The 22,326-nt window shown below is 58.5% G+C and overlaps 1 protein-coding gene across 3 annotated transcripts; it reads left to right on the top strand.

Moving 5' to 3' along the window:
- The first annotated feature begins 2,700 nt into the window (after positions 1-2,700).
- Positions 2,701-20,595, top strand: LOC105722888 (twinfilin-2). Of its 3 annotated transcripts, none has more exons than XM_012460660.2 (9): positions 2,701-2,868; positions 7,035-7,112; positions 9,440-9,618; positions 10,027-10,122; positions 10,338-10,442; positions 10,574-10,699; positions 11,486-11,636; positions 11,770-11,891; positions 12,351-12,944. In XM_012460660.2, the coding sequence occupies exons 1-9, from the start codon at positions 2,844-2,846 to the stop codon at positions 12,516-12,518; spliced, it is 1,050 nt and encodes a 349-aa protein (XP_012316083.1). In that variant the 5' UTR covers positions 2,701-2,843; the 3' UTR covers positions 12,519-12,944. The 3 variants fall into 3 exon arrangements, with proteins under 3 accessions (XP_012316083.1, XP_064223221.1, XP_012316082.2); XM_064367151.1 differs by lacking the exon at positions 12,351-12,944 and adding an exon at positions 17,367-20,595 and having other exon boundaries at positions 2,788-2,868; XM_012460659.2 differs by lacking the exons at positions 2,701-2,868; positions 7,035-7,112; positions 9,440-9,618; ... (4 more) ...; positions 11,770-11,891; positions 12,351-12,944 and adding exons at positions 15,710-15,996; positions 17,367-20,595.
- Positions 20,596-22,326: the final 1,731 nt, after the last annotated feature.

Raw genomic sequence — 22,326 nt, 5'->3', positions numbered from 1 at the left:
TTGTTGCCCAGGCTGGTCTCAAACTTCTAGGCTCAAGAGATCCTTCCACCCTGGCCTCCCAAAGTGTTGGGAGTACAGGCATGAGCCACTGCACCTGGCCCCCAACTCTCGAATAAAGAAAACTGTGATTCTTGGACACACTCACTACCATGTGACCTTGATCAAATCACTTCACCTCTCCAAACCTCAGAGTCTTCATCGCTAAGATGGAAACAGTAACACCTACTCCAGGGGCTGTCATGAGGATTAAATAAATGTACCCAGTAGGTAGTAAGTATATAACACAAAGCCTCTAATGGTTCATTCATACATTTGCTTATTAATTTTTTTTTGAGATGGAGTCTTGCTCTGTTACCCAGGCTGGAGTGAAGTGGTGCAATCTCAGCTCATTGCAGCCTCTGCTTCTTGGGTTCCAGCAATTCTCCTCTCCTGCCTCAGCCTCCTGGGTAGCTGGTATTACAGGTGCACGCCACCATGCCCAGCTAATTTTTGTATTTTTAGTAAAGACAGGTTTTCGCCATGTTGGCCAGGCTGGTCTTGAACTCCTGACCTCAGATAATCCACCCACCTTGGCCTCCCAAAGTGCTGGGATTACAGGCAGGAGCCACCATGCCCAGCCTACATTTGCTTATTTTGCAATTATTGGCCACCCGACAATGTTGGGTACGGTTTTAGGCACTGGGGATACAGCAAGAGCAGACACCTAACTACTGGTGGAGGGAAGACAATAAACAGATATGTAAAGGTATGTGCCAGGTAGTGATAAAAGCAGAGAATGGCCCATGGAGAGGGTCAGCCAGGGAGAACACGCCGTACCCTGCTTTGTCACAGTTCATCCAGTGAGGGATATTTTTACAGGGTACATTACCTTATTTTTCATTACTCTTGGTTAATTCCTGTTTCTAGGAGGTCAGGGCTCTAGTGGTTCTGTGGAATCACTAGCTGCTCCTGTGGATGTGGCTTAGTCTGAGCTGATGTAACCAGTAGCTCTGTGTTGCTGGCACCATTTGGCTGTGGCAGGGCTCAGCGTGGGAGGCCTTGCCTGTGAACTGTTCTAGAAGGCAAGCTGCAGGTCTGCACAGCACTCCATTTTCCATTGTGAGTGCTGGGGGGAGAGTGGTTAGCAGATGACACAGGCCCAGTCCTCAGGGTGAGCACAGGAAGATGAATGAGAAAACCCTTCAATTCTGTGTATGCTGGGCTCTCCAGGGATGAGAAACTCAGGGGAGGGCACGAAGGAGGCCTCCATGCAGGCTAGTAAGGGTGGGTAGCAAAACAGTAAATAGAGCTGAAGCTGGGGTCAGATGCCAGGTAGGCCACATACTTCATCATCACATCTCAGCAACCCAGCCCAGCAACCCCAGCCCAAAAAGGTGGCCTCCTTTCCATTCTTCCCAGCCAAAGTCCCGGGACTAGCTGATTGGACCAACCGGAGTCAGATGCTCATCCCTGACTCATCACAGTGGCCTGGAAGATGCCATATGTTGACTGGTTGGTAGCAGCAGGCAGGTACTGGTACCATTAAGGCAAGGCTGCTGGATATAGACACAGAAGGTCATTAGGACATGGGAAATTCTCAGACTCATCAGGCTCTGGTCCCTTTCAACCCTCTGGGCCTTTGCACATGCAGTGCCCTCTTCTCAGAAAACTTCTGGCTAGGACTAGTGGCTCACACCTGTAATCCCAGCACTTTGGGAGGCCATAGGCAGGAGGATCGCTTGATTGCTCTAGACCAGCCTGGGCCACATAGGGTGACCCTCTTTTTTAATAATAAAATTTTTTTAAAAAAGAAAACTTTTCAGCCGGGTGGGTGGCTCACGCCTGTAATCCCAGCACTTCGGGAGGCCGAGGCGGGCAGATCACCTGAGGTTGGGAGGTCCAGACCAGCCTGACCAACATGGAGAAACTCGGTCTCTACTAAAAATACATTAGCTGGGCGTCGTGGCACATGCCTGTAATCCCAGTTACGCCGGAGGCTGAGGCAGGAGAATCACTTGAACCCGGGAGGCGGAGGCTGCGGTGAGCTGAGATTGCGCCATTGCACCCCAGGCTGGGCAACAAGATCAAAACTCCGTCGCAAAAAGAAAAAAGAAAACTTTTCCCTCCACTCTGCTGGGCTGTTCCATTCTTCTCTCTAGGTTTCGAAACTTTGCCTTCTCCTGGCAGCCCCTCAAATTCTCTCGACGGGCTCTCACCACCATACACTCCATCTAGTGGGTGCCTGCTAGAAGGCGGGTCTGGGCTCCCACCGTGAGGGCAAAGCCTAGCTGCCATGACTATCCCGAAGCGCCAAGGGCCTCAGGGGAGGCGCTCAAGAAACGGGCCCTGGGGAAGCATGGCACACGCAGGCGCGCGCACCCATCCACAAGCAGACCCCTTCCTGGGTGCAAACCCCGGTACGCTGGGACCCCCTCCTTTTCGGAAACCCACCTGGCTTGGGGTGCAAAGATCGGGCGCGCGCGCACGATCCACCCCACCCACAGACCACCGTGATCAGGGGGCACCGACACACACGCGCGTCCTCCCACGCACGCTCGGTCACACGCAGGCCCGTCTCCTGACTCAGAGGAACGCGCTGGTGCGCACGGCGGATCAACCAGCGTTAGACCCACCCGGACCGAGGTGCACGCTGTGCGCACGCGCGGCCCCGAGTCCCCGCCTCCAGGCCGCGCCTGTCGGGGGCGGGGCGCCGCTGGGGGCGGGTCCTGCGGCACCGCCCGGGAAGCTGCGCGAGGCTCTACATCCTCCGCCACATCCTTCTCCTCTCCTGGTCCAAGCGAGCGGAGCCGGGCCAGGGCCAAGCGGAGGGCGCCGACGGCGCGGACTGAGCGAAGCGCCGAGCCATGGCGCACCAGACGGGCATCCACGGTGAGGGCGGATGGCAGGCGGGCGGGTGGGCAGGGGGCGTCTGTCTCGGCTCTCGGAAGCGCCCCCTCCCCGGCTCTCGGCCCCTCTCTCCACCCCGCACCAGCCAGGAGAAGCTTCCTGTTCTCTTTTGCAGCCGCGGGTCGCCTGGGGTGGGCACATCGTGGGGGAATACGGACATGCTGTGCATAGCTGGGAGTGGGTGTATATGTACGTACACAGCTAGGGTGGAAGTTTCTTTGCCTATCTGGGGGTGAATGTGGCTGTGTGTGCCCATCTGTATATTTTTGCTCCTTTCCGGGAGTGGGTGTACACGCATGTGCACACGTCTCCTGTGTACAGTTCTGCGTGTGCACCTCTGGATGTGACTTGCTTGTGCACATCTAGGGTCACTCATGCACCGGCAGTAGTGGCTGTTTGAATGCACACTGTAGGTCCCATAGGACCCTCTTTAGACATCAGTGTTTCATGCAGTGTGCACGTGTGCGGGTGTGTGTGTGTACAGTTGGAGCGCAGCTCAGTGTGCATTTGTTGCCAAGGATGCATGTACTGGATGTGTCTGTATGACTTGAATGGGCTTGTGTATGTGTGTAAGGAGGGGGCCCTGACCTCTGCTCCTCCCAGGACACTCACACTCTCCCCAGGCTAGGGAAAACCAGGGACAGAGCCTTGTAAGTGGGATGGAGAAAGTTGCCTATCTGACCTTGACCTCTGACCTCCCTCCCATGTTCCACTGTGACCTGAGTCTGCTTCAGTTCATTTGGAAGATCCCAGCTCCAGGCTGCAGACAGGGAAGAGGTCCAGATATGGGGTTTATAGGGGATAGTCCTGGCCCTAAATAATCCAGGCTGGCTCCCACCCACCCCCCACGCCTAGGAAGCTTCACCATCCCCTAGCATCACACCCCTCCTCCCCCAGGGGTCCCAGTTTCCTTCTTGGACAGGCTGTGAGAGAAGCAATGGCCAGGAGCCAGGTGCCCTGACTCTATCTGGGCCTCAGTGTCCTCATCTGTCACTGGCCTGGGAGGGCTGCCTGGCCTGTGGGGAAGGCCCAGGCTGTTTGCCCAGGCAGCCTGGTGGGTTTGGCCATCAGCCACCCCTCCCACCACACTAGGATCCCCTGCCTGGGGCTGCCACCATCGACCTGCCTGACCGCCTGAATCCTGGTGCGGTTGTGGCCACTTGGTGGCTGAACTGCCCTGAGAAGATTTCCCTGGCCGGCAAAGGCAGGGGCCTGGGTCAGGGCCAGGCCTCCCAGATGGGCCAGCCTTTCTCCAGGAGGAGGTGGCAGGCGGGCTTCATGACTCAGCCCCACAGGAGGGAACTGCCTCCTGGCCGGCTTCTTCCTTCCCCTTTGTCTGGTCATAGCTGCTGCCTCTTGGCCTCCAACCCCGGTGGAGGAGATCCCAGGAAGTTAGCCACCCCACACCCCCTCCCCGCTGCCTTACTCCCTCATTTCCCACAGGGAGACAGACCCACCAAGGGGGTCACTGGGGACTGGGCTGCCCCCAGCCCTCCTTCCACCTGTGAGCTGCCCAGTCCTTCTCATTTCTGGGCAGGGGAGTTGGCAGGAGAGATCATCCCGCAGGACCAAGTGCCAACCCTGTCCTGACCATAGGTGTGGATCTGCTGACCTCAGAGCAGGGCAGGGAAGGGACCTGTAACCTGAGGCTCACTGGAGTCAGAGGGAGGGTGTTCATGAATCATTGATAATAGAGGCTCAGGTGTCCCAGGCCTGGCCTCTGGATTATTGATGGCGGCTGGGCAGGTGTAGGGGCTGGGGTGGGCAGGGATGTGCCTTCCTCTGCTGGGGTGTCAGTTTGCCCTGGTAATACTAGAAGGGGTCTGTTGGCCTGTCCCTTGGGGGAGCTTCTTGGCCTCTCTTCTGGGAAAGTCTGGTCAGGTAGAAGGGGCAGCTCAGCACAGTCATGCTTGCTGTTATTACCGTAATAAAAGATGAATTGTCATTAATAGAGGCCGCCATCATCAAGCTCTTTCTCCCATTTATCCCTCACCACAGCCCTGCAAAGTTTGGGGCTATTATGTCTTGTTTTTTTGTTTTTGAGATGGAGTCTTGTTCTATCTCCCAGGCTGGAGTGCAGTGGCACTGCACTTGGCTCACTGCAACTTCTGCCTCCTGGTTCAAGCGATTCTCCTGCCTCAGCCTCCCGAGTAGCTGGGACTACAGGCGCTCGCCACTACCAGCTAATTTTTGCATTTTTAGTAGAGATGGGGTTTCACCATGTTGGCCAGGATGGTCTCAATCTCCTGACCTTGTGATTCACCTGCCTGGGCCTCCCACAGTGCTGGGATTACAGGCAGGAACCACCACACCCAGCCATTATCTCAGTTTTATACACTGAAGTTCAGAGAGGTCAGGGGTCACACAGCCGAGGGAAAGGTGGAGCCCCAGAGGCCAGGCTTGGGGCCTCAGGGACCTGCTTGGGATCTGCCTATGGAAAGTTATGTCCTGGCCCAGTGGGATGGTGTCCACCTGCTACAGTTCCATGACATGCTTCTCTGAGAAGGGTCTGCTAAGCTCAGTTGGGCCCCAGCCCACTCAGTGGCCTTGGAGGGTGGTGATAGTCTGAGGTCTCAGATTCACGGTCACTCTGAAAAGGGGGGCACCTGAGGACATGACCAGAGTTTGTTTTCCTAAAGGCCCCCCCACCCGCCCCTGAGTTGCCCAGTCCTGGCCCTATAAATATTCTCTGACCTCAGGCCTCCAGCTGTGTTCCTGACGGAATTCTCCTGACCCCTGGGCAGCCTCAAGGTCACGCTAGCCTAGCCCTGCTCACCCAGGGACCCAAGCAGGGTCCCTCCCCACGTGGACTGTGGTTTCCCCATCCACCAGGAGATCCACCACTTATGGTTCCGCGCTTTAACCATGGTCCTCACCTCTCGCCCTGGGGTCCTTAGTCACTCACTGGCTCTCACCTTTCAGCTCTACAGCCCAAGGACCAAGATGGAGTCTCTTAGGGAGTTTCAGGGGCCACTTCCCCTGGAAGCTGTCCCTACTGCCTGAGGGTTAAGGGTGTGTTGTCCCCCGGCAGTGCTGTGCCTGGGCTGGCTGTGGCTCCCGGGGCCTCAGGGTTAGACAGCCTGGCTGGAGGGCTGGGGCTGCGCACACAGCTGTCATTGTGTCCATGTGCTTCTGTGTACACTTTGATACATGCTCTTGCCTGCACACACGTCTCAGCCAAGCTTTGCACTTTCCTGCCCATGTGCGTGTTAGCAAGCTGGGGACTGTATGTCTGTGTGTGTTTGCGTATCTAAACGTGTGTGTCCATTTGTGTTTGAGCAACTGAGCGTGTGTTCATGTATGAGGGCGTTTGCATTTCTTTTTTGTTTGTTTGTTTTTCTGAGACAGAGTCTCATTCTGTTGTTCAGGCTGGAGTGTAGTGATGCAATCTCGGCTCACTGCAACCTCCGCCTCCTGGATTCAAGCAGTTCTCCTGCCTCAGCCTCCCAAGTAGCTGGAATTAACATGTGTGTGCCACCACACCCGGCTAATATTTTATATTTTTAGTAGAGATGGGGTTTCACCATGTTGGCCAGGCTGGTCTCGAACTCCTGACATCAGATGATCCACCTGCCTCGGCCTCCCAAAGTGCTGGGATTATAGGCGTGAGCCAACATGTCTGGCTGGCGTTTGCATTTCTGCTTCTCTGTCACACATGTGTGTTATGTGTTACATTTGCACATGCTGGATTGAGCTCTGTGTGTGTGTGTGTTTGTGTATGGGCATAGTGGTCATGGCACAGTGGGGGCATTTGTCTGTATGTTCCTTTGTGTATATGACTGTGCTGAGTGTGTCCCAGGCCAGCTGAGTTCGGCCGTCCTGGAGGCAGGGGGCAGATGGAGGCTATTCACTCTGGCTGGCCTGGCTTGTGCCAGAGCCTGCCCCATCTTCGGGTGGGCTGTCCCCTCCCTGCCCACCCCGCCCTATCACCAGACCTATCCCAGCCGGCCGGCCACTCGCCTGCCACCTCTGCTGGCTAAATTTGGGAGCTTGAGTTCAGTGGCTGTCTCAGGTTCCCAGTCACATGGGGGGCCGTATTTAACCTGGTTCCCAGCTCAGCCACCAGACCCTGCGGGACAGAGCAGGCCCGATATTCGTCTCTGTCCACTCTGCCCACTCATCCCCCACCATGTTTCTTGTTCTCATAGCCACGGAAGAGCTGAAGGAATTCTTTGCCAAGGCACGGGCTGGCTCTGTGCGGCTCATCAAGGTTGTCATTGAGGACGGTGAGTGCCCCCCACAGGCCAGGGAATAGGCTGGGGGTTGGACTCAGCTGCCTCTACGGGTGGGGGATGGTGGATGTTGGCCCCTGGCCTGCCAGGGACCTCAATTTCCCCCTCTGGAAACAGGTGTTAGGCCATCCTGACAAAGGAGAGCCTCATAGGGGAGCGTCAGAGGTGGGTGTGATTGTCACCCCTGTTATGCAGAGCAGGAAGCTGAAGCTGGGGTCAGCAAACAGGGCCCTGTCCTGGGGTCCTGCCACCTCCCAGAGACTGCGTGGGTATTCAGATGGGCCTAATCAGGATGCTGAGCTGGGCTGGGCAGAGGGGCAGGGGATAAGTGAATCCAGGCACTGCTCTATGTGGCTGGCACCACCGGCCCCTATCTGTCTGTGGCCTGGCTTGGCTCAGCTGCTGGCCGTGGGGAGATCTAAGGAGATCCTTCACCCTTCTCTCAGAAGTGCCCCCATGATGGGGTGAAGGGACGAGTATCTGGCTCATTTGAGAGCAGGATGGGAGGGTTGTAGGCTTGGCTGGGCCTTGGCCTGGCCCCTGAGGACCTGGGGTTGTATAGAGGGCAGTGTTGAGGGTACTGGGACTTGAGCTGAGGCCTGAAGTGGGGAGGGTTTGGGGAGGCAGAGGATTAAACTGAGGAGGATTGGGAGGTCAGAAGTAGAGGACAGAGGACTTTTTCCCCTTTCCTCCATGCCAAGGGACTGTTCCTTTGGGTGAGGGGTACAGACTTTGGGACTGGGGGTGGGTCAGGCCCCCCAGAAGTCCTCCCAGCTCTTCTCAGAGCCATTCAGCAGTGGGCGCTTTGGATGGCTGCCCAAATGGGCCTGGTGCTCAGCTGACTTTTCATACACTGAATTGGCTCAAAGCAGGGTCTGCCATTCGAAGTTTTAGGGCCTCAGCTGTGCTTTGCCCAGGGTCTCAAAAGGCTGCCCTCAGAGACCGGGCAGGGGTCACTGTGGAAGGATGTGAGTGACGGCCACCTCATCATGCGGGCAGACCACAGCCACCCCACCCTTAAATAGGCATTTGTGCTCATTGACCCCAGTCCTCGGCCCTCCCTGTCGCCTCCCAGACAAGATGTCCCTGCAGATTTGAAGCAGGAGGAATCTCTGGGTTGACTTTTATCTCAGTTCTGCATGACAGTGGTTGGGATACCTAGGAGTGCCCAGGAGGGTCCAGGCCTTCAGTGGGCAGCCACTGTCTGTCTCCAACTGAGGCGGCCTCAGTGTGGCCAGAGGGCCTGGTTTTTCTAGAGAAGCTGAGAATTCTACTTCTTATGTAAAATTTCCCAGTTCGAAAATGTTAGCAAAAAAAAAAAAAGAACAACAAAAAAAGAAAATGTTAGCAACAAATTAAGCAACAAATGTTGCCAGTGCTGTGGGGACCGACACAGACCATGACTACTCGAAGTCACCGTGACTGTGATCCCGTCTGAGTTCTGGGTGGGCAGGTGAGGAAGCTGAGGCCTCAGAGGGCCTAGCCTGTTGGGGTGTCTAGGCACTGGGGCCCCTGCCCCCATCAGGAGGGCCTGGTGGGCTGGTGCCAGGACCCCCAGCCAGCTGATCGCCCCTTTGCCTCAGTTCTTGCTCCAGCCTGGACCTGTGGACACCCAGGCTGGTATCTGGTGCCCAGGTGAGATCCCAGCCGCAAGTGCAGCTGGATGCTCCATTCAGCCAAGGAGCTGGCAGGCCTGTCCTGTCAGGCTTAGGCACTTTGACGGTGGCTGCTTTGGATCTGTGATGTTTTCAAGGGGACTGCAGCTGGCAGGTGGCCACAGGATGTCCATTTGTGCAGGGTCTGGTAGGAGCCCCTGCTCCTCCTTCCCAGAGGCTTTTGTCCCTGCAGGTCCCTGTGGCCTGGGGCTGTGACCTGCCCCTCAGCACATTTGTCCTGAGCGGGGTCTGCTTCAGTTCTTCTGCTGGAGCCCCAGGGGAGAGGGGAGCAGGAATCAGTTTCATGGGGACTATGGGCTGAGCAGCTGTGCAGTGGGGGTGGGGTTCAAGGGAGTCTGTGAGGGGCTGATGGCTGCATGTCTTTGTGTGGCTGCTTGTGTTGGTGATTTGTGTACTGGTGTGTGTGCAGGTGTGCACGCCGTGGGGATGTGCAGAGGGGCGGCCCCTAGCTGGCAGCTTTGTGCTCTCCCTTGCTCACTCATTCAGCCACACAGCCTCCCACTTCTGGAACCTGGGGGCTCCAGGGAAGGTGAAAGGTGGCTGGTGACTCTGAGCCAGCTGGGCAGCCATGGCAAGGCTGGAGGTCCGCAGCGGGAGGCTCGGTGGGAGCTGGGAGCTGGCTGCTCACCCGGCCTCTGCCCCCAGAGCAGCTCGTGCTGGGTGCCTCGCAGGAGCCGGTGGGCCGCTGGGACCAGGACTATGACAGGGCTGTGCTGCCACTGCTGGACGCCCAGCAGCCCTGCTACCTGCTCTACCGCCTCGACTCCCAGAACGCTCAGGGCTTTGAATGGCTCTTCCTCTCGTGGTCACCTGATAATTCCCCCGTGAGTCCTGGGCCAGCGGGCAGTGAGGAGGGGAGCTGGGGCTGAGCCGGACAGCAAGGCCTTGCCCTGGGGGATCTGGGAGAGGACACAGGCCTGCCCCTGGAGGGCGGGTGAAGAGTTATCAGGCCCTACCCCAGGGAATCTGAGAGAGGGACAAGGCCCTGTGCCCGAAACCTGGGTACCTCACGCCCTTGGGGCATCAGCCTGGCTGGCTCCTGGAGGCTGTGGTTGGCCTGGGCAAGGGCTCCCCCTGCTGGTAGGAGCCTCCTGCTGCGCCCTCGCCCTCGCCTGGCTCTCTGCTGGGTGTGCGGGTGCAGTGAGCCTACCAGCTCCCTCCAGAGGTGCCTGCCTGTTCCGGGAGAGGCAGCCCTGCCCAGAGGCCTCTCACAGTTGGCCCTTGCCCTTCAGGTGCGGCTGAAGATGCTGTACGCGGCCACACGGGCCACAGTGAAAAAGGAGTTTGGAGGTGGCCACATCAAAGATGAGCTCTTTGGGACCGTGAAGGTAACTCTAAGTCAGGACTTTCTGGGACACAGTCCCGGGCCCACAGAGACAGGTCATTGTGCAGGGTCAGAGAGTAAGCCAGTGCCAGTCTTAGGAGGAAGATGGGGGCGCTTGGGGAGTCCCAGAGCTGCAAGCTGGTGTGCTTGGTGGGCTTCCTCTAGCCACCCCCTGCAGGTACCCATTTATGGCTCAGCATTCACCCCCACCCCCTCCAGGACGACCTCTCTTTTGCTGGGTACCAGAAACACCTGTCATCCTGTGCAGCACCTGCCCCGCTGACCTCGGCCGAGAGAGAGCTTCAGCAGATCCGCATCAATGAGGTGGGTGGGGAGCAGAGGTCCCAGCCTTGAGCCCTCAGGGTCACATCAGGCCCACTGGCAGCCTGTGCTGTCTGGGAGCCACAACGTGCTTTGAGCTGGTGAGGGGCGCCCTCACCATTCCCTTGCCGCAGGTGAAGACGGAGATCAGCGTGGAAAGCAAGCACCAGACCCTGCAGGGCCTTGCCTTCCCCCTGCAGCCCCAGGCCCAGCGGGCACTCCAGCAGCTCAAGCAGAAGACAGTCAACTACATCCAGCTGGTGGGTGCCTGCTCCCTACCCTGGCGCACACTGCTGCCACCCCTACTCCTGCTCATGCACATGCGCAGATGTGCACTGAGTCCCTGCCCCACCAGCCTGCAGCCTGTCCCCTTCAGCTCGTCCATGTGCTTGAGGGAACACACAGTCTGCCTCACCCCTCCCTGATCCTACCTATTCCGTCCCGGCTGCAGCCACTGTGTGCACATAGATGTGCTCTGGTCCCTTGTCCCCCAGGCCCTGCCCATACACAGGTATACCTGTGAGCACACTGCCCCATTCTGCCTTCCACACATACACCTGGGGTCACACTGACCCCTCAGCGCCAAGCCCCTTCCTGTCCCAGATTCCCCCTGTAGTCCCCTTGAGCAGCCCGTTTCCCTAGGCAGGGTCCTGTGCTGGCCATTCTGGCTGCCCATGTCAAGCAAAACGGCTCCTCCCTTCCAAGATGCTTCCCGCAGAGGCCTGGCCTCGAGGACCGGCTGGCCCAGTGGCAGTGTCTCCCAGAGGTCGAGACCCTCCACACCGTCCTGTCCCATGCTGTTTCTACCCTTGGTGGGAGTTCCTTCTCCGGCACAGCCTTCAAAGGGGCAGAGTTGGGGCTGGGCCCAGGACTGTCCTCTTCAGAGGGGACCCCCATAGAGGGATGGCCATTGCAGGGGAGTCTTGGGAGAGGGAGGTCATGTCAGGCTCCTGCCCACCAGCTAACCCTATTTGAGGCTTCTTAGGGAGAGGGGCCTGGGCCCGCCCCAACCTGGTGCTCTCCCATCTCCCCTTGGCCCCGGGCAGAAGCTGGACCTGGAGCGGGAGACCATTGGGCTTGTGCACACAGAACCCACAGATGTGGCCCAGCTGCCCTCCCGGGTGCCCCGAGATGCTGCCCGCTACCACTTCTTCCTCTACAAGCACACCCATGAGGGTGACCCCCTCGAGTCTGTGGGTGAGTGGCCATGGCGGGGCCGCCAAGCCTGTGGCTGGGTGGGCAGGGCTGGTCTGCGGTGGGGCGGGCCTGCTCTGGGCGTGAAGGTCAGCAGGTTTCCCAGGCCTCCAGGCTCACCTCCTGTCCTCCGCAGTGTTCATCTACTCCATGCCGGGGTACAAGTGCAGCATCAAGGAGCGCATGCTCTACTCCAGCTGCAAGAGCCGCCTCCTCGACTCCGTGGAGCAGGACTTCCATCTGGAGATTGCCAAGAAAGTAGGCATCCTCCCCAGGGCCTCGTCTCCCAGGGCCCTGTCACCCCAATCTCCATGCAGGGCGTTGTGGTCCTGAGATGATGGCAGAGCAGGAATCGTTGCTGCCATGTTGATCACAGGGAACCTGAGCCCCAGGGGGTGACATGCATTGCCCAAGACTGCCCAGCTGATTGGTGGCTCAGAAACGCCCAAGTCCTGGCCACTATGTCATGTCTTTTCCCTGGACCTGGAGACAGGGAGGAGGTGACCCCAACGAGCAGAGTCCGAGGCATGCAGGGCAGCAGGCCCTAAGCTGTTGTGTTCCTGAGGGTGGCATTCCAGGTGGGGTTTCAAGGGGAGACCCCAGGAGACCCCAGGGCTAGGATGTAAGATCAGGGGGTACCCCAGGAGTGGGGGCTACCAGGGGTGGTATGTGTCAGAGCCTCTACCATTGGGGTGACCACTGCCTTGCCCCATGCAGATTGAGATTGGCGATGGGGCAGAGCTGACGGCAGAGTTCCTCTACGACGAGGTGCACCCCAAGCAACATGCCTTCAAGCAGGCCTTCGCCAAGCCCAAGGGCCCAGGGGGCAAGCGGGGCCACAAGCGCCTCATCCGTGGCCCCGGGGAGAATGGGGATGACAGCTAGGGGGCTGGAGCTGGGCCGGCCACCGCATGTGGACTGTGGGGCTGCCCGCCTTCTGCTCCCTGCTACCATCCTCCTTCCTGGGCTCCAGGAAAGTGCTTCCAGGAGGGCAGGAGGGCTGGCGGCTAAACACACTTGCAGTGTCCAAGGGCCACTGGGCTGGTGTTTTGTGACCCTTCCCTGTTGCTGTCCCTGCGTCTCATCTGTGTGCCCAGAGTGTCCGGGAACTCTGCCTGGCTGGCTCAAGGGGGCTGGATCAGGGGCCTGTCATGAACCTGACCTCCCGGGGAGCTGAGACTAGGGTCCCAGCACAGCCTAGAAGCCTTTGGCCACAAGAGGTGGGGTCAGTCAGGGCTGGGCAGGGGTCACTGCAGTTTGGGATGGTTGAATGCTGTATTTTCTAAAGAATAAAGTATTTTTAAATCAAGACTTGCGCTTGGCCCTGAGACTGCCTCTGGCCCTGGGAGTTGGACAGCCCTGTGCAGATAACTGTCCTCTCCCAACGTGAGAGAGGGGACTGCCAGTCTTCGAGGTGGAGCCCCGGCGCTCTGCCTCCAGCTGTATGGGAGAGGCTGTGTCTGTGGGGGGAGGGGCGCAGCCTTGCTCGAGTCTCCAGGTCAACAGGAGTCCGCCTGAGCGGCAGGCATGCCTCCATCATGACATGGGGGACCTGGGTGTGTTCATTTGCTGTGGCTGCTGTAACAAATTACCACCAACTTAGTGGCTTAGAAGAAACCCAAGTGTATCCTCTTACAGTTCTGGAAGCTGGAAGACTGAGATGGGTCTCACTTCCAAAGTGGAGGTGTTGGCAGGACAGGCTCTGTCTGGGCCCCTCGGGAGAACCTGTCTTCTGGCCTTTTCTGGCTTCCAGAAGCTGCCTGTATTCCTTGGCTTGGGGCCGCATCGTCCACCTTCAAAGCCAGAGGTGACATCTTTGATTCTGCTTCCCTTGGCCTCTGGGCTCCCATGGCCTTTTGGAGTTGAATCTCCCTCTGTCTCCGTTTCATAAGGGACTTGCATTCATCATCCCCACCCCGACTACCTTCCCACCTCAAGGTAGGTAACTTAACCACATCTCTGAGGTCCTTTTGGCCACACTCCATGTGGGGTGTTAGGGTCATGTGTTGGCAGGTTTGGGGAATTAGGGCAAGGATCTCTGAGAGGGGCTTTATGCAGCCTCCTGCATGGGATAAGGGCTCCTCCCCGAAGGTCCCAGCCTCCCTGGGCTAAGGCCAGGACAGCTGTTTCTGTGGACGTTGGTATCGGTGTCTCCAGGCTGAGTGTGTCCATGTGCATGGGTCTGTACGTGTGTGTGCAGACCCCGCTGTCAGCCTACTGGCTTCTCTAGTTTTCTGCCTCCAAGGGAGGCAAGACCACTGCTGGGTATGGGAATCTGGGTCCCTGGTCCAAGGGACTCTGGGAAAGTCTCAGGCTTGGGGTTCCACAGGAGCCAAAACTTCAGTGTGTGCCTGCAGGGCAGGACAGTCAGAAAGGTGGATGGAGGGAATGAATGCAGGCGCCTCCCACCCCAGGCAGACGGGCACAAGCATGGGGCGATGCCGGCAGCCCAACTGCTGAGTGGGCACTGCCCTCCCCTGGCTCAGGGCAGCGTTCTATCCCTGGCACCTTTCTGAGCCCTTGCTCAAGCCCCTAGAATTGTAGAGAGGATAACCCAGACCCTAGCTAGGACCCAGAGGAGGGCTGTCCTTGCCCAACCTAAACACTGGCTCCCAGGTGGGCAGGAAGATGATGCCATCACCCCTGCCTTGGAGCCTGCCTGTCATGACACCCAGCCAGAATAGGCCTGGGGGAAGCGGGCTGGCAGATGTACAGCCCTGCCTCCTCCCAGCAGCAACCCCATTTGTTCATTCATTCAGCCTTCACTCAGAAACACCCTCTCTGTGCCTGCCCAGAGCTGAGCGCTGGGTACTCATAATTCAGCAGCTATCAAGCACCTACTATGTGTTGGGCACTATACTGGGTCCTGGGGTTACAGATAAAAGATCACTTCGCTCAGGTGGCTGACATTCCGGCAGGGGAATAAGACAATATACAATGAACCATGAAAGATCAATGATCCGGTGTGCTAACAGAAAATGTTAGGATAAGAGAAACGGAGTGGGCAAAGGAGCTCAGGGTGCTAGACCTGGAGTAGGAGGTTTGGAAGAAGACTGGATGGTCCTGCTGAGAGGGTGACATGGAAGCAGAGACACAGTGGAGGCGAAGGAGGAGCTGTGTGAGACTTGGGAGAGCTTCCAGGCAGAGGGAGCAGCACATCCCAAGGCCCCGAGGCAGGAGAGTGCCCGGGGGCTACTCAGGCAACTGCAAGCAGGCCAGTGTGCCTGGAGAGGCAGGTGTGCCAGCAGAGGCAGGTCCCACAGGGCCTTGTTGGCCATCTGTGGACTGTGGCTTTGACTCCTGAGGCAGCCAGGGAGGGGTCTGAGCAGAGGAGGGACCCAGTGTGACTTATGTTTGAACAGGTCCCTCCAGGGGTTGAATATGACCAGCTGCGAGTGGAGAGCAGGGCAGGACAGCCAGAAAGGCGGTGGCACCTGTGTGGGTCTGGGAGAGAGGATGGGAGCTGGTCGACGTGAGGGTGGCGGGCTGTGGGCACATCCTTCAGCATGTTGGAGCCAGCAGGACTTGCTGAGGGGCCTGGGGTCACCCGAGGCTTTGGGCCCGAGGAATCCAAGTCCTGTCACCTAGGTCAGAAGGACTGTGAGAAGAACTGCTGGGGAAGACCAGCTGGGAGCCCCGCTGGACCAGTGCACACCTGGCCTCTAGGAGCCCCATCTGGAGTGATGTGGTGTGTGCTCTGATGGGACCCCAGGGGCTCTGGGAATGCGGAGGAGGAGGTCTTGTTTCCGGAAGAGGTTGCAAGGCTGTGGTGAAGGCAGGTGCACCCCAGCCTCCCGCTCAAGCTACACCCCGGCCCTCTGCGCACGAGGCTCAGCAGAACTCGAAATGGCGCCCACGAGGGCAGGAAAGGACAAGTCGGGAGCCATTGTCCTGAGGGCACCAGCTGCAGTGCGGGAGCCAAGGCCTGAGGGTGAAAGAGTCCTCTGAGAATGGGAAGGGCCCAGCACAGGTGTACCCGCTACTGCTGCTACCCGAATTCCCGTCTCTCCTTGCTCTCCGCCTGGGCTCTGGCCTTAGCTTTACCCTGGGCTTGGTGGAGGACAGGTGCACAGCCCTCATGGGAGTAGGCTGTCTGAGGAGGGAGTGGAAAGAGGAAGGGGTAAAGGGGCTGTCTGCCATTTGACTATGCAAATGGCCTTTGACTCTGGGACCCCATCCTCCTCACCGTGGGCACGGTGGAGTGGAGAGGGAGCTACTTGGCTGGGGTAAAAGTTTCACTTCCTCTGTTCTCTGAGCCACTGCTGCCCCCGTGGGAAGGGACCTTGAATGTGAAGCATCCTTCCCTGCAGCTGCTGTCCAGTCTGCCTGCCACCCTCTGGAGAAGCCCCTGCTCCCCAGCATGGTAGGACAACAGCTCTTAGTCCCCTGGAGAAGGGACATCCTGGGGAGGTGTGGGGAGAGAGGTGGGCTTGGCAGCTGCAAGCAACAGTAACAGGGGTTGTCACCCACATGGCCCTGGGGACATTCACTGAACCCGAAACACAGCAGAGCTGAAGCCCTCTTCTTCTTCTTTTTTTTTTTTTTGAGACAGAATTTTGCTCTTGTTGCCCAGGCTGGAGTGCAATGGCACAATCTCGGCTCACCTCAACCTCTGCCTCCTTTGATGCGATTCTCCTGCCGCAGCCTTCTCAGTAGCTGGGATTACAGGCATGTACTACCATGTCTGGCTAATTTTGGTTTTTTTTTGAGATGGAGTCTCACACTGTTGCCTGGGCTGGAGTGCAATGGCAGGATCTCGGCTCACTGCAATCTCCGCCTCTGGGGTTCAAGCGATTCTCCTGCCTCAGCCTCTCGAGTAGCTGGGATTACAGGCACCCAGCACCACGCCTGGCTAATTTTTTGTATTTTTTAGTAGAGACGGGTTTTCACTATGTTGGCTAGGCTAATCTCAAACTCTTGACCTCAGGTGATCTGTCTACCTCGGCCTCCCAGAGTTCTGGGATTACAGGCGTGAACTGTGCCCTGCCACTGAAGCCATCTTCTGAGCAGAGACCCAAACCCACAGAGGGCACAAGGAGGCTGAGGCAGTGACGGAGCTGCAGCTGGAGCCTGGGCTTGGGTCTCACTGGGCCTGCAGCCTGGGGCTGGGCTCTGCCTGGTGCTTTGCTGGCCACCCCTCCCTCCATCTGTTCTGACTCATAGGGCAAGGGCTCTCGGGCTGGGAGAGGCAGGCAGAGAGTGATGGAGCTGTGCAGTGCCCACCCTGGTCAGGGACCCTGGGATCCTGGACCATCATGGGAGACTCTCATGCATGCCTGGGTTTTGGCCGAAGGGAAAGGAAGGGGTTGGGGGGAGGCTGGTGGAGGGCAGAGAGCGGATTTCAGGGCAGCTGGAGGGGAGGGAGCCAGCTGCCACCTTACTCAAGAGCAGAAAGAGAAAGTCGGGAGAGTCCGGGAGGCTGCGGGCCACCTTGCCTGACCCTGCTGGCTAGCCAGGGATTGGTTACAGTGAAAGCTCCAGATCATGAGTCTGGATTCCAGGTCTCAGTCCTGGTTCTGAGGCCTGATTCTAAGTCCAAGGCTGGATCTGAGACCGAGTTCAGGTTCCCCACAAGCCATGGAGGATGGGAAGGGGGCGTGGCAAACAGGGAAGAACTTCTGGAGGGAGGGCTTGGAGAGAAGGGCTGGAAGATGCTGGAAGATACCCATGAAGTGAAGTGGGTGGAGGTGGGGCTGGGGGCCAGCCACTCACACAGCCCTCCCACCCCCACAGGGATTCTGCTGCAGCGCCCTGCACCCGCTGTCTCTCCTGGTGCAGGCCATGATGCTGGCCATGACCCTGGCCCTGGGTACCTTGCCTGCCTTCCTACCCTGTGAGCTCCAGCCCCATGGCCTGGTGAACTGCAACTGGCTGTTCCTGAAGTCGGTGCCCCACTTCTCCGTGGCAGCACCCCGGGGCAATGTCACCAGCCTTTCCTTGTCCTCCAACCGCATCCACCACCTCCATGATTCTGACTTTGCCCATCTGCCCAGCCTGCGGCATCTTGACCTCAAGTGGAACTGCCCGCCGGTCGGCCTCAGCCCCATGCACTTCCCCTGCCACATGACCATTGAGCCCAACACCTTCTTGGCTGTGCCCACCCTAGAGGAGCTAAACCTGAGCTACAATAGCATCACGGCTGTGCCTGCACTGCCCAAATCCCTCGTGTCCCTGACCCTCAGCCGCACAAACATCCTGGTGCTAGACTCTGCCAGCCTGGCCGGCCTTCATGCCCTGCGCTTCCTATTCATGGATGGCAACTGTTACTATAAGAACCCCTGCAGGCGGGCACTGGAAGTGGCTCCGGGTGCCCTCCTTGGCCTGGGCAACCTCACCCACCTGTCACTCAAGTACAACAACCTCACCGTGGTGCCCCGCAACCTGCCTTCTAGCCTGGAGTATCTGCTGTTGTCCTACAACCACATTATCAAACTGGCGCCTGGGGACCTGGCCAATCTGACTGCCCTGCGTGTGCTCGATGTGGGCGGAAATTGCCGGCGCTGCGACCACGCTCCCAACCCCTGCATGGAGTGCCCTCGTCACTTCCCCCAGCTACACCCCAATACCTTCAGCCACCTGAGCCGTCTTGAAGGCCTGGTGTTGAAGGACAGTTCTCTCTCCTGGCTGAATGCCAGTTGGTTCCATGGGCTGGGAAACCTCCGAGTGCTGGACCTGAGTGAGAACTTCCTCTACGAATGCATCACCAAAACCAAGGCCTTCCAGGGCCTGACACAACTGCGCAAGCTCAACCTGTCCTTCAATTACCAAAAGAGGGTGTCCTTTGCCCACCTGTCTCTGGCCCCCTCCTTCGGGAGCCTGTTCTCACTGGAGGAGCTGGACATGCATGGCATCTTCTTCCGCTCACTCGATGAGACCACGCTCCGGCCGCTGGCCCGCCTGTCCAGGCTCCAGACTCTGCATCTGCAGATGAACTTCATCAACCAAGCCCAGTTCGGCATCTTCGGGGCCTTCCCCGGCCTGCGCCATGTGGACCTGTCGGACAACCGCATCAGTGGAGCTTCAGAGCTGGCGGCCACCACGGGGGAGGCGGACGGTGGGGGGAGGGTCTGGCTGCAGCCTGGGGACCTTGCTCCAGCCCCAGTGGACGCTCCCAGCTCTGAAGACTTCACGGCCAACTGCAGCACCCTCAACTTCACCTTGGATCTGTCGCGGAACAACCTGGTGACCGTGCGACCGGAGATGTTTGCCCGGCTCTCGCACCTGCAGTGCCTGCGGCTGAGCCACAACTGCATCATGCAGGCGGTCAATGGCTCGCAGTTCCTGCCACTGACTGATCTGCGCGTGCTGGACTTGTCCCACAATAAGCTGGACCTGTACCACGAGCACTCGTTCACGGAGCTACCGCGACTGGAGGCCCTGGACCTCAGCTACAACAGCCAGCCCTTTGGCATGCAGGGCGTGGGTCACAACTTCAGCTTCGTGGCCCACCTGCGCACCCTGCGGTACCTCAGCCTGGCCCACAACAACATCCACAGCCGAGTGTCCCCTCAGCTCCGCAGCACCTCGCTGCGGGCCCTAGACTTCAGCGGCAACGCGCTGGGCCGGATGTGGGCTGAGGGAGACCTCTATCTGCACTTCTTCCAAGGCCTGAGCGGCTTGATCTGGCTGGACTTGTCCCAGAATAGCTTGCACACCCTCCTGCCCCGTACCCTGGGCAACCTCCCCAAGACCCTGCAGGTACTGCGCCTCCGTGACAATAAGCTGGCCTTCTTTAAATGGAGGAGCCTCGCCCTCCTGCGCAAATTGGAAGCCCTCGACCTGGCGGGAAACCAGCTGAAGGCCCTGACCAACGGGAGCCTGCCCGCCATGACCCGGCTCCGGAAGCTGGATGTCAGCTGCAACAGCATCAGCTTCGTGGCCCCGGGCTTCTTTTCCAAGGCCAAGAAGCTGCGAGAGCTCAACCTCAGTGCCAACGCCCTCAAGACAGTGGACCCCTCCTGGTTTGGGCCCCTGGTGGGTGCCCTGAAAATACTAGATGTGAGCACCAACCCTCTGCACTGCGCCTGTGGGGCGGCCTTTGTGGACTTCCTGCTGGAGGTGCAGGCTGCCGTGCCTGGCCTGCCCAGCCGGGTGAGGTGTGGCAGTCCCGCCCAGCTCCAGGGCCAAAGCATCTTCGCGCAGGACCTGCGCCTCTGCCTGGATGAGGCCCTCTCCCGGGACTGTTTCAGCTTCTCGCTGCTGGCTGTGGCTCTGGGCCTGGGGGTGCCCCTGCTGCATCAACTCTGTGGCTGGGACCTCTGGTACTGCTTCTACCTGGGCCTGGCCTGGCTTCCCCGGTGGGGGCGGCGAGGTGGACGACGTGAGGATGCCCTGCCCTACGATGCCTTTGTGGTCTTCGACAAGGCGCAGAGCGCCGTGGCAGACTGGGTGTACAATGAGCTTCGGAGGCAGCTGGAGGAGTGCCGTGGGCGCTGGGCACTCCGCCTGTGCCTGGAGGAGCGTGACTGGCTACCTGGCAAGACCCTCTTTGAGAACCTGTGGGCCTCGGTCTATGGCAGCCGCAAGACGCTGTTTGTGCTGGCCCACACAGACCGGGTCAGTGGCCTCTTGCGCGCCAGCTTCTTGTTGGCCCAGCAGCGCCTGCTGGAGGACCGCAAGGACGTTGTGGTGCTGGTGATCCTGAGCCCCGAAGGCTGCCGCTCCCGCTATGTGCGGCTGCGCCAGCGCCTCTGCCGCCAGAGTGTCCTCCTGTGGCCCCACCAGCCCAGCGGTCAGCGCAGCTTCTGGGCTCAGCTGGGCATAGCCCTGACCAGGGACAACCACCACTTCTATAACCGGAACTTCTGCCAGGGACCCACGACCGAATAACCCTGAGCCAGAGTCTCTCACAGCATCGCCTCCCTGCTCACCGCACCTCTGCCTGCCTTGCTCCTCCTCTGCTTGCCTCCCTCACCCCACACCTGGCACAGAGCAGGCACTCAATAAATGCTGCTGAAGGCCAGATGGCTAACCCTGAGCTTACTGGAAGCATGGGTGGGAGGAGGGAAGGGAGAATTCTCCAGGCCTCCACAAAGCAGCTTAGGGAAAATTGCCATAAAGACAGGACGGAGGTCTGCAGGGGAGGAAGCTGTTAAGCTCAGTTCTCTGAGGAGTCTGATGATGGTCACTGGATGTAGTCTTGGTCCTTCTCAGAGAGCAGGGCCTCTTTTAGCCCCTTCCAGAGTGTCCTGCCCTACCTTTCCCATGGAGAGCCGGGCAGCCCCTGCCGGACTTGGCCCAGCACCCCTTTGTTGTGTATGGGTCTCAGGTGTCTGACTCCCTCACCCACTGGTCTGGAATACCTTGAAGGCAGAGAAGCTGCAGGCTTAGTTCACTTCTGGTCCTCAGCAAAGTCTTGAGCGGTAGCAGCTCTGGGGGCTGCTCATTTCAAAGCAGAAGGGGAGAATGAATTGCGGTGAGGGCAGATGGGTGATTATGCCCTCTAGTGGCCATGCCTGTGCCAAGCGGAGAAGGCTGGTTCAGGCTGGGGAGAGGAAGGCCTGTGGGTGCATCCCTGCAGCAGGGAGCTGGGAGCCACAGAAGACTGTAGGAGAATCCACTCTTTCCAGGTGCATGCTGGGTCTCTCTGTTCTGATATTAAAGAGACACCTAGGCAAGCCACTTGCTTCCTTCCCTCCCTCCTTCACTCCCTCCCTCCCTCTTTTTTCTTTCTTTCCTCTTTCTTGCTTTCTTCTTTCTTTCTCTTTCTCTTTTTTCTTTCTGAAACAAGTTCTCATTCTGTCACCCAGGCTGGAGTGCAGTGGCATGAGCCCTGCAGCCTTGACTTCCTGGGGTCACGCAATCCTCCCACCTCAGCCTCCTGAGTAGCTAGGACCACAGGGGTGCACCACCATACACAGCTAACTTTTTATTTTTATTCTGTAGAAACAGGGTCTCACTATGTTGCCCAGGCTGGTCTCAAACTCCTGGATGCAAGTGATCCTAAAATGCTGGGATTATAGGTGTGAGCCAGCAAGCCTGGCCTCCCTTTTTTTTTCTTTTTGCCAGGGTCTTGCTCTGTCACCCAGGCTGGAGTGCAATGTAATGGTGGGATCACAGCTCACTGCAGCCTCAACTGCTTCACCTCAGCCTCCCACGTAGCTGGGTCCACAATGTGTCACCACACCCAGCTAATTTTTATATTTTTAGTAGAGACGGGATTCCACCATGTTGCCCAGGCTGATCTTAAACCTGGGCTCAAGCAATCCTCCTGCCTCGGCCTCCCAAAGTGCTGGGATTACAGGTGTGAGCCACCGTGCCTGGCCTCTATATTTGATAATGTAGATTTCAGGATGATAGAGCTGGGAGCCCTTTTGACCAATGTGTGGAGAGGTCAGGGTCTGTCTGCAGTCAGATCTCCTCCACACTCTGTGGAGCTATGAGGAGCGTCAGGCCTGGAGCCCCTGAGGGGCCCTCTCCCGGGCTGGCAACTGACAACACAGAGTGTCACTACAGCCAAACCTGCCCTTTGAGGAGCAGGGGAGAAATATGCAGGCTGACAGGTCAGAGCCTGCATATTTCTGGGCTGGGGCCCAGTTTGGCCGGCCCAGGCCAGCTTGAGATCCGCTCGGCCACTCAGGGCCTCTGGAGGGGAGGGCAGGAGCTGGCAGCAGACAGCTATCTTGGTCGGCTGATCAAGGGTAGCCCTTGGGGGATTGCTTTTGCCTCATTCCCCAGGGCACAGCTGTGAGGG

This window comes from Aotus nancymaae, unplaced genomic scaffold, assembly GCF_030222135.1.
Source record: "Aotus nancymaae isolate 86718 unplaced genomic scaffold, 86718_ANA_hifiasm-v0.15.2.pri h1tg000067l, whole genome shotgun sequence".
NCBI classification, from domain to species: domain Eukaryota; kingdom Metazoa; phylum Chordata; class Mammalia; order Primates; family Aotidae; genus Aotus; species Aotus nancymaae.
Note: the sequence above shows the minus strand (reverse complement) of the source record. Positions and strands in the feature narration are given on the sequence as shown.

Coding starts and splice junctions, on each gene's coding strand:
- LOC105722888 (XM_064367151.1), top strand. CDS start 2,844: ATGGCGCACCAGACGGGCATCCACG. Junction 9,619..10,026: donor GGTCACCTGATAATTCCCCC/GTGAGTCCTGGG, acceptor CTTGCCCTTCAG/GTGCGGCTGAAGATGCTGTA. Junction 11,892..17,366: donor ATCTGGAGATTGCCAAGAAA/GTAGGCATCCTC, acceptor CCACCCCCACAG/GGATTCTGCTGCAGCGCCCT.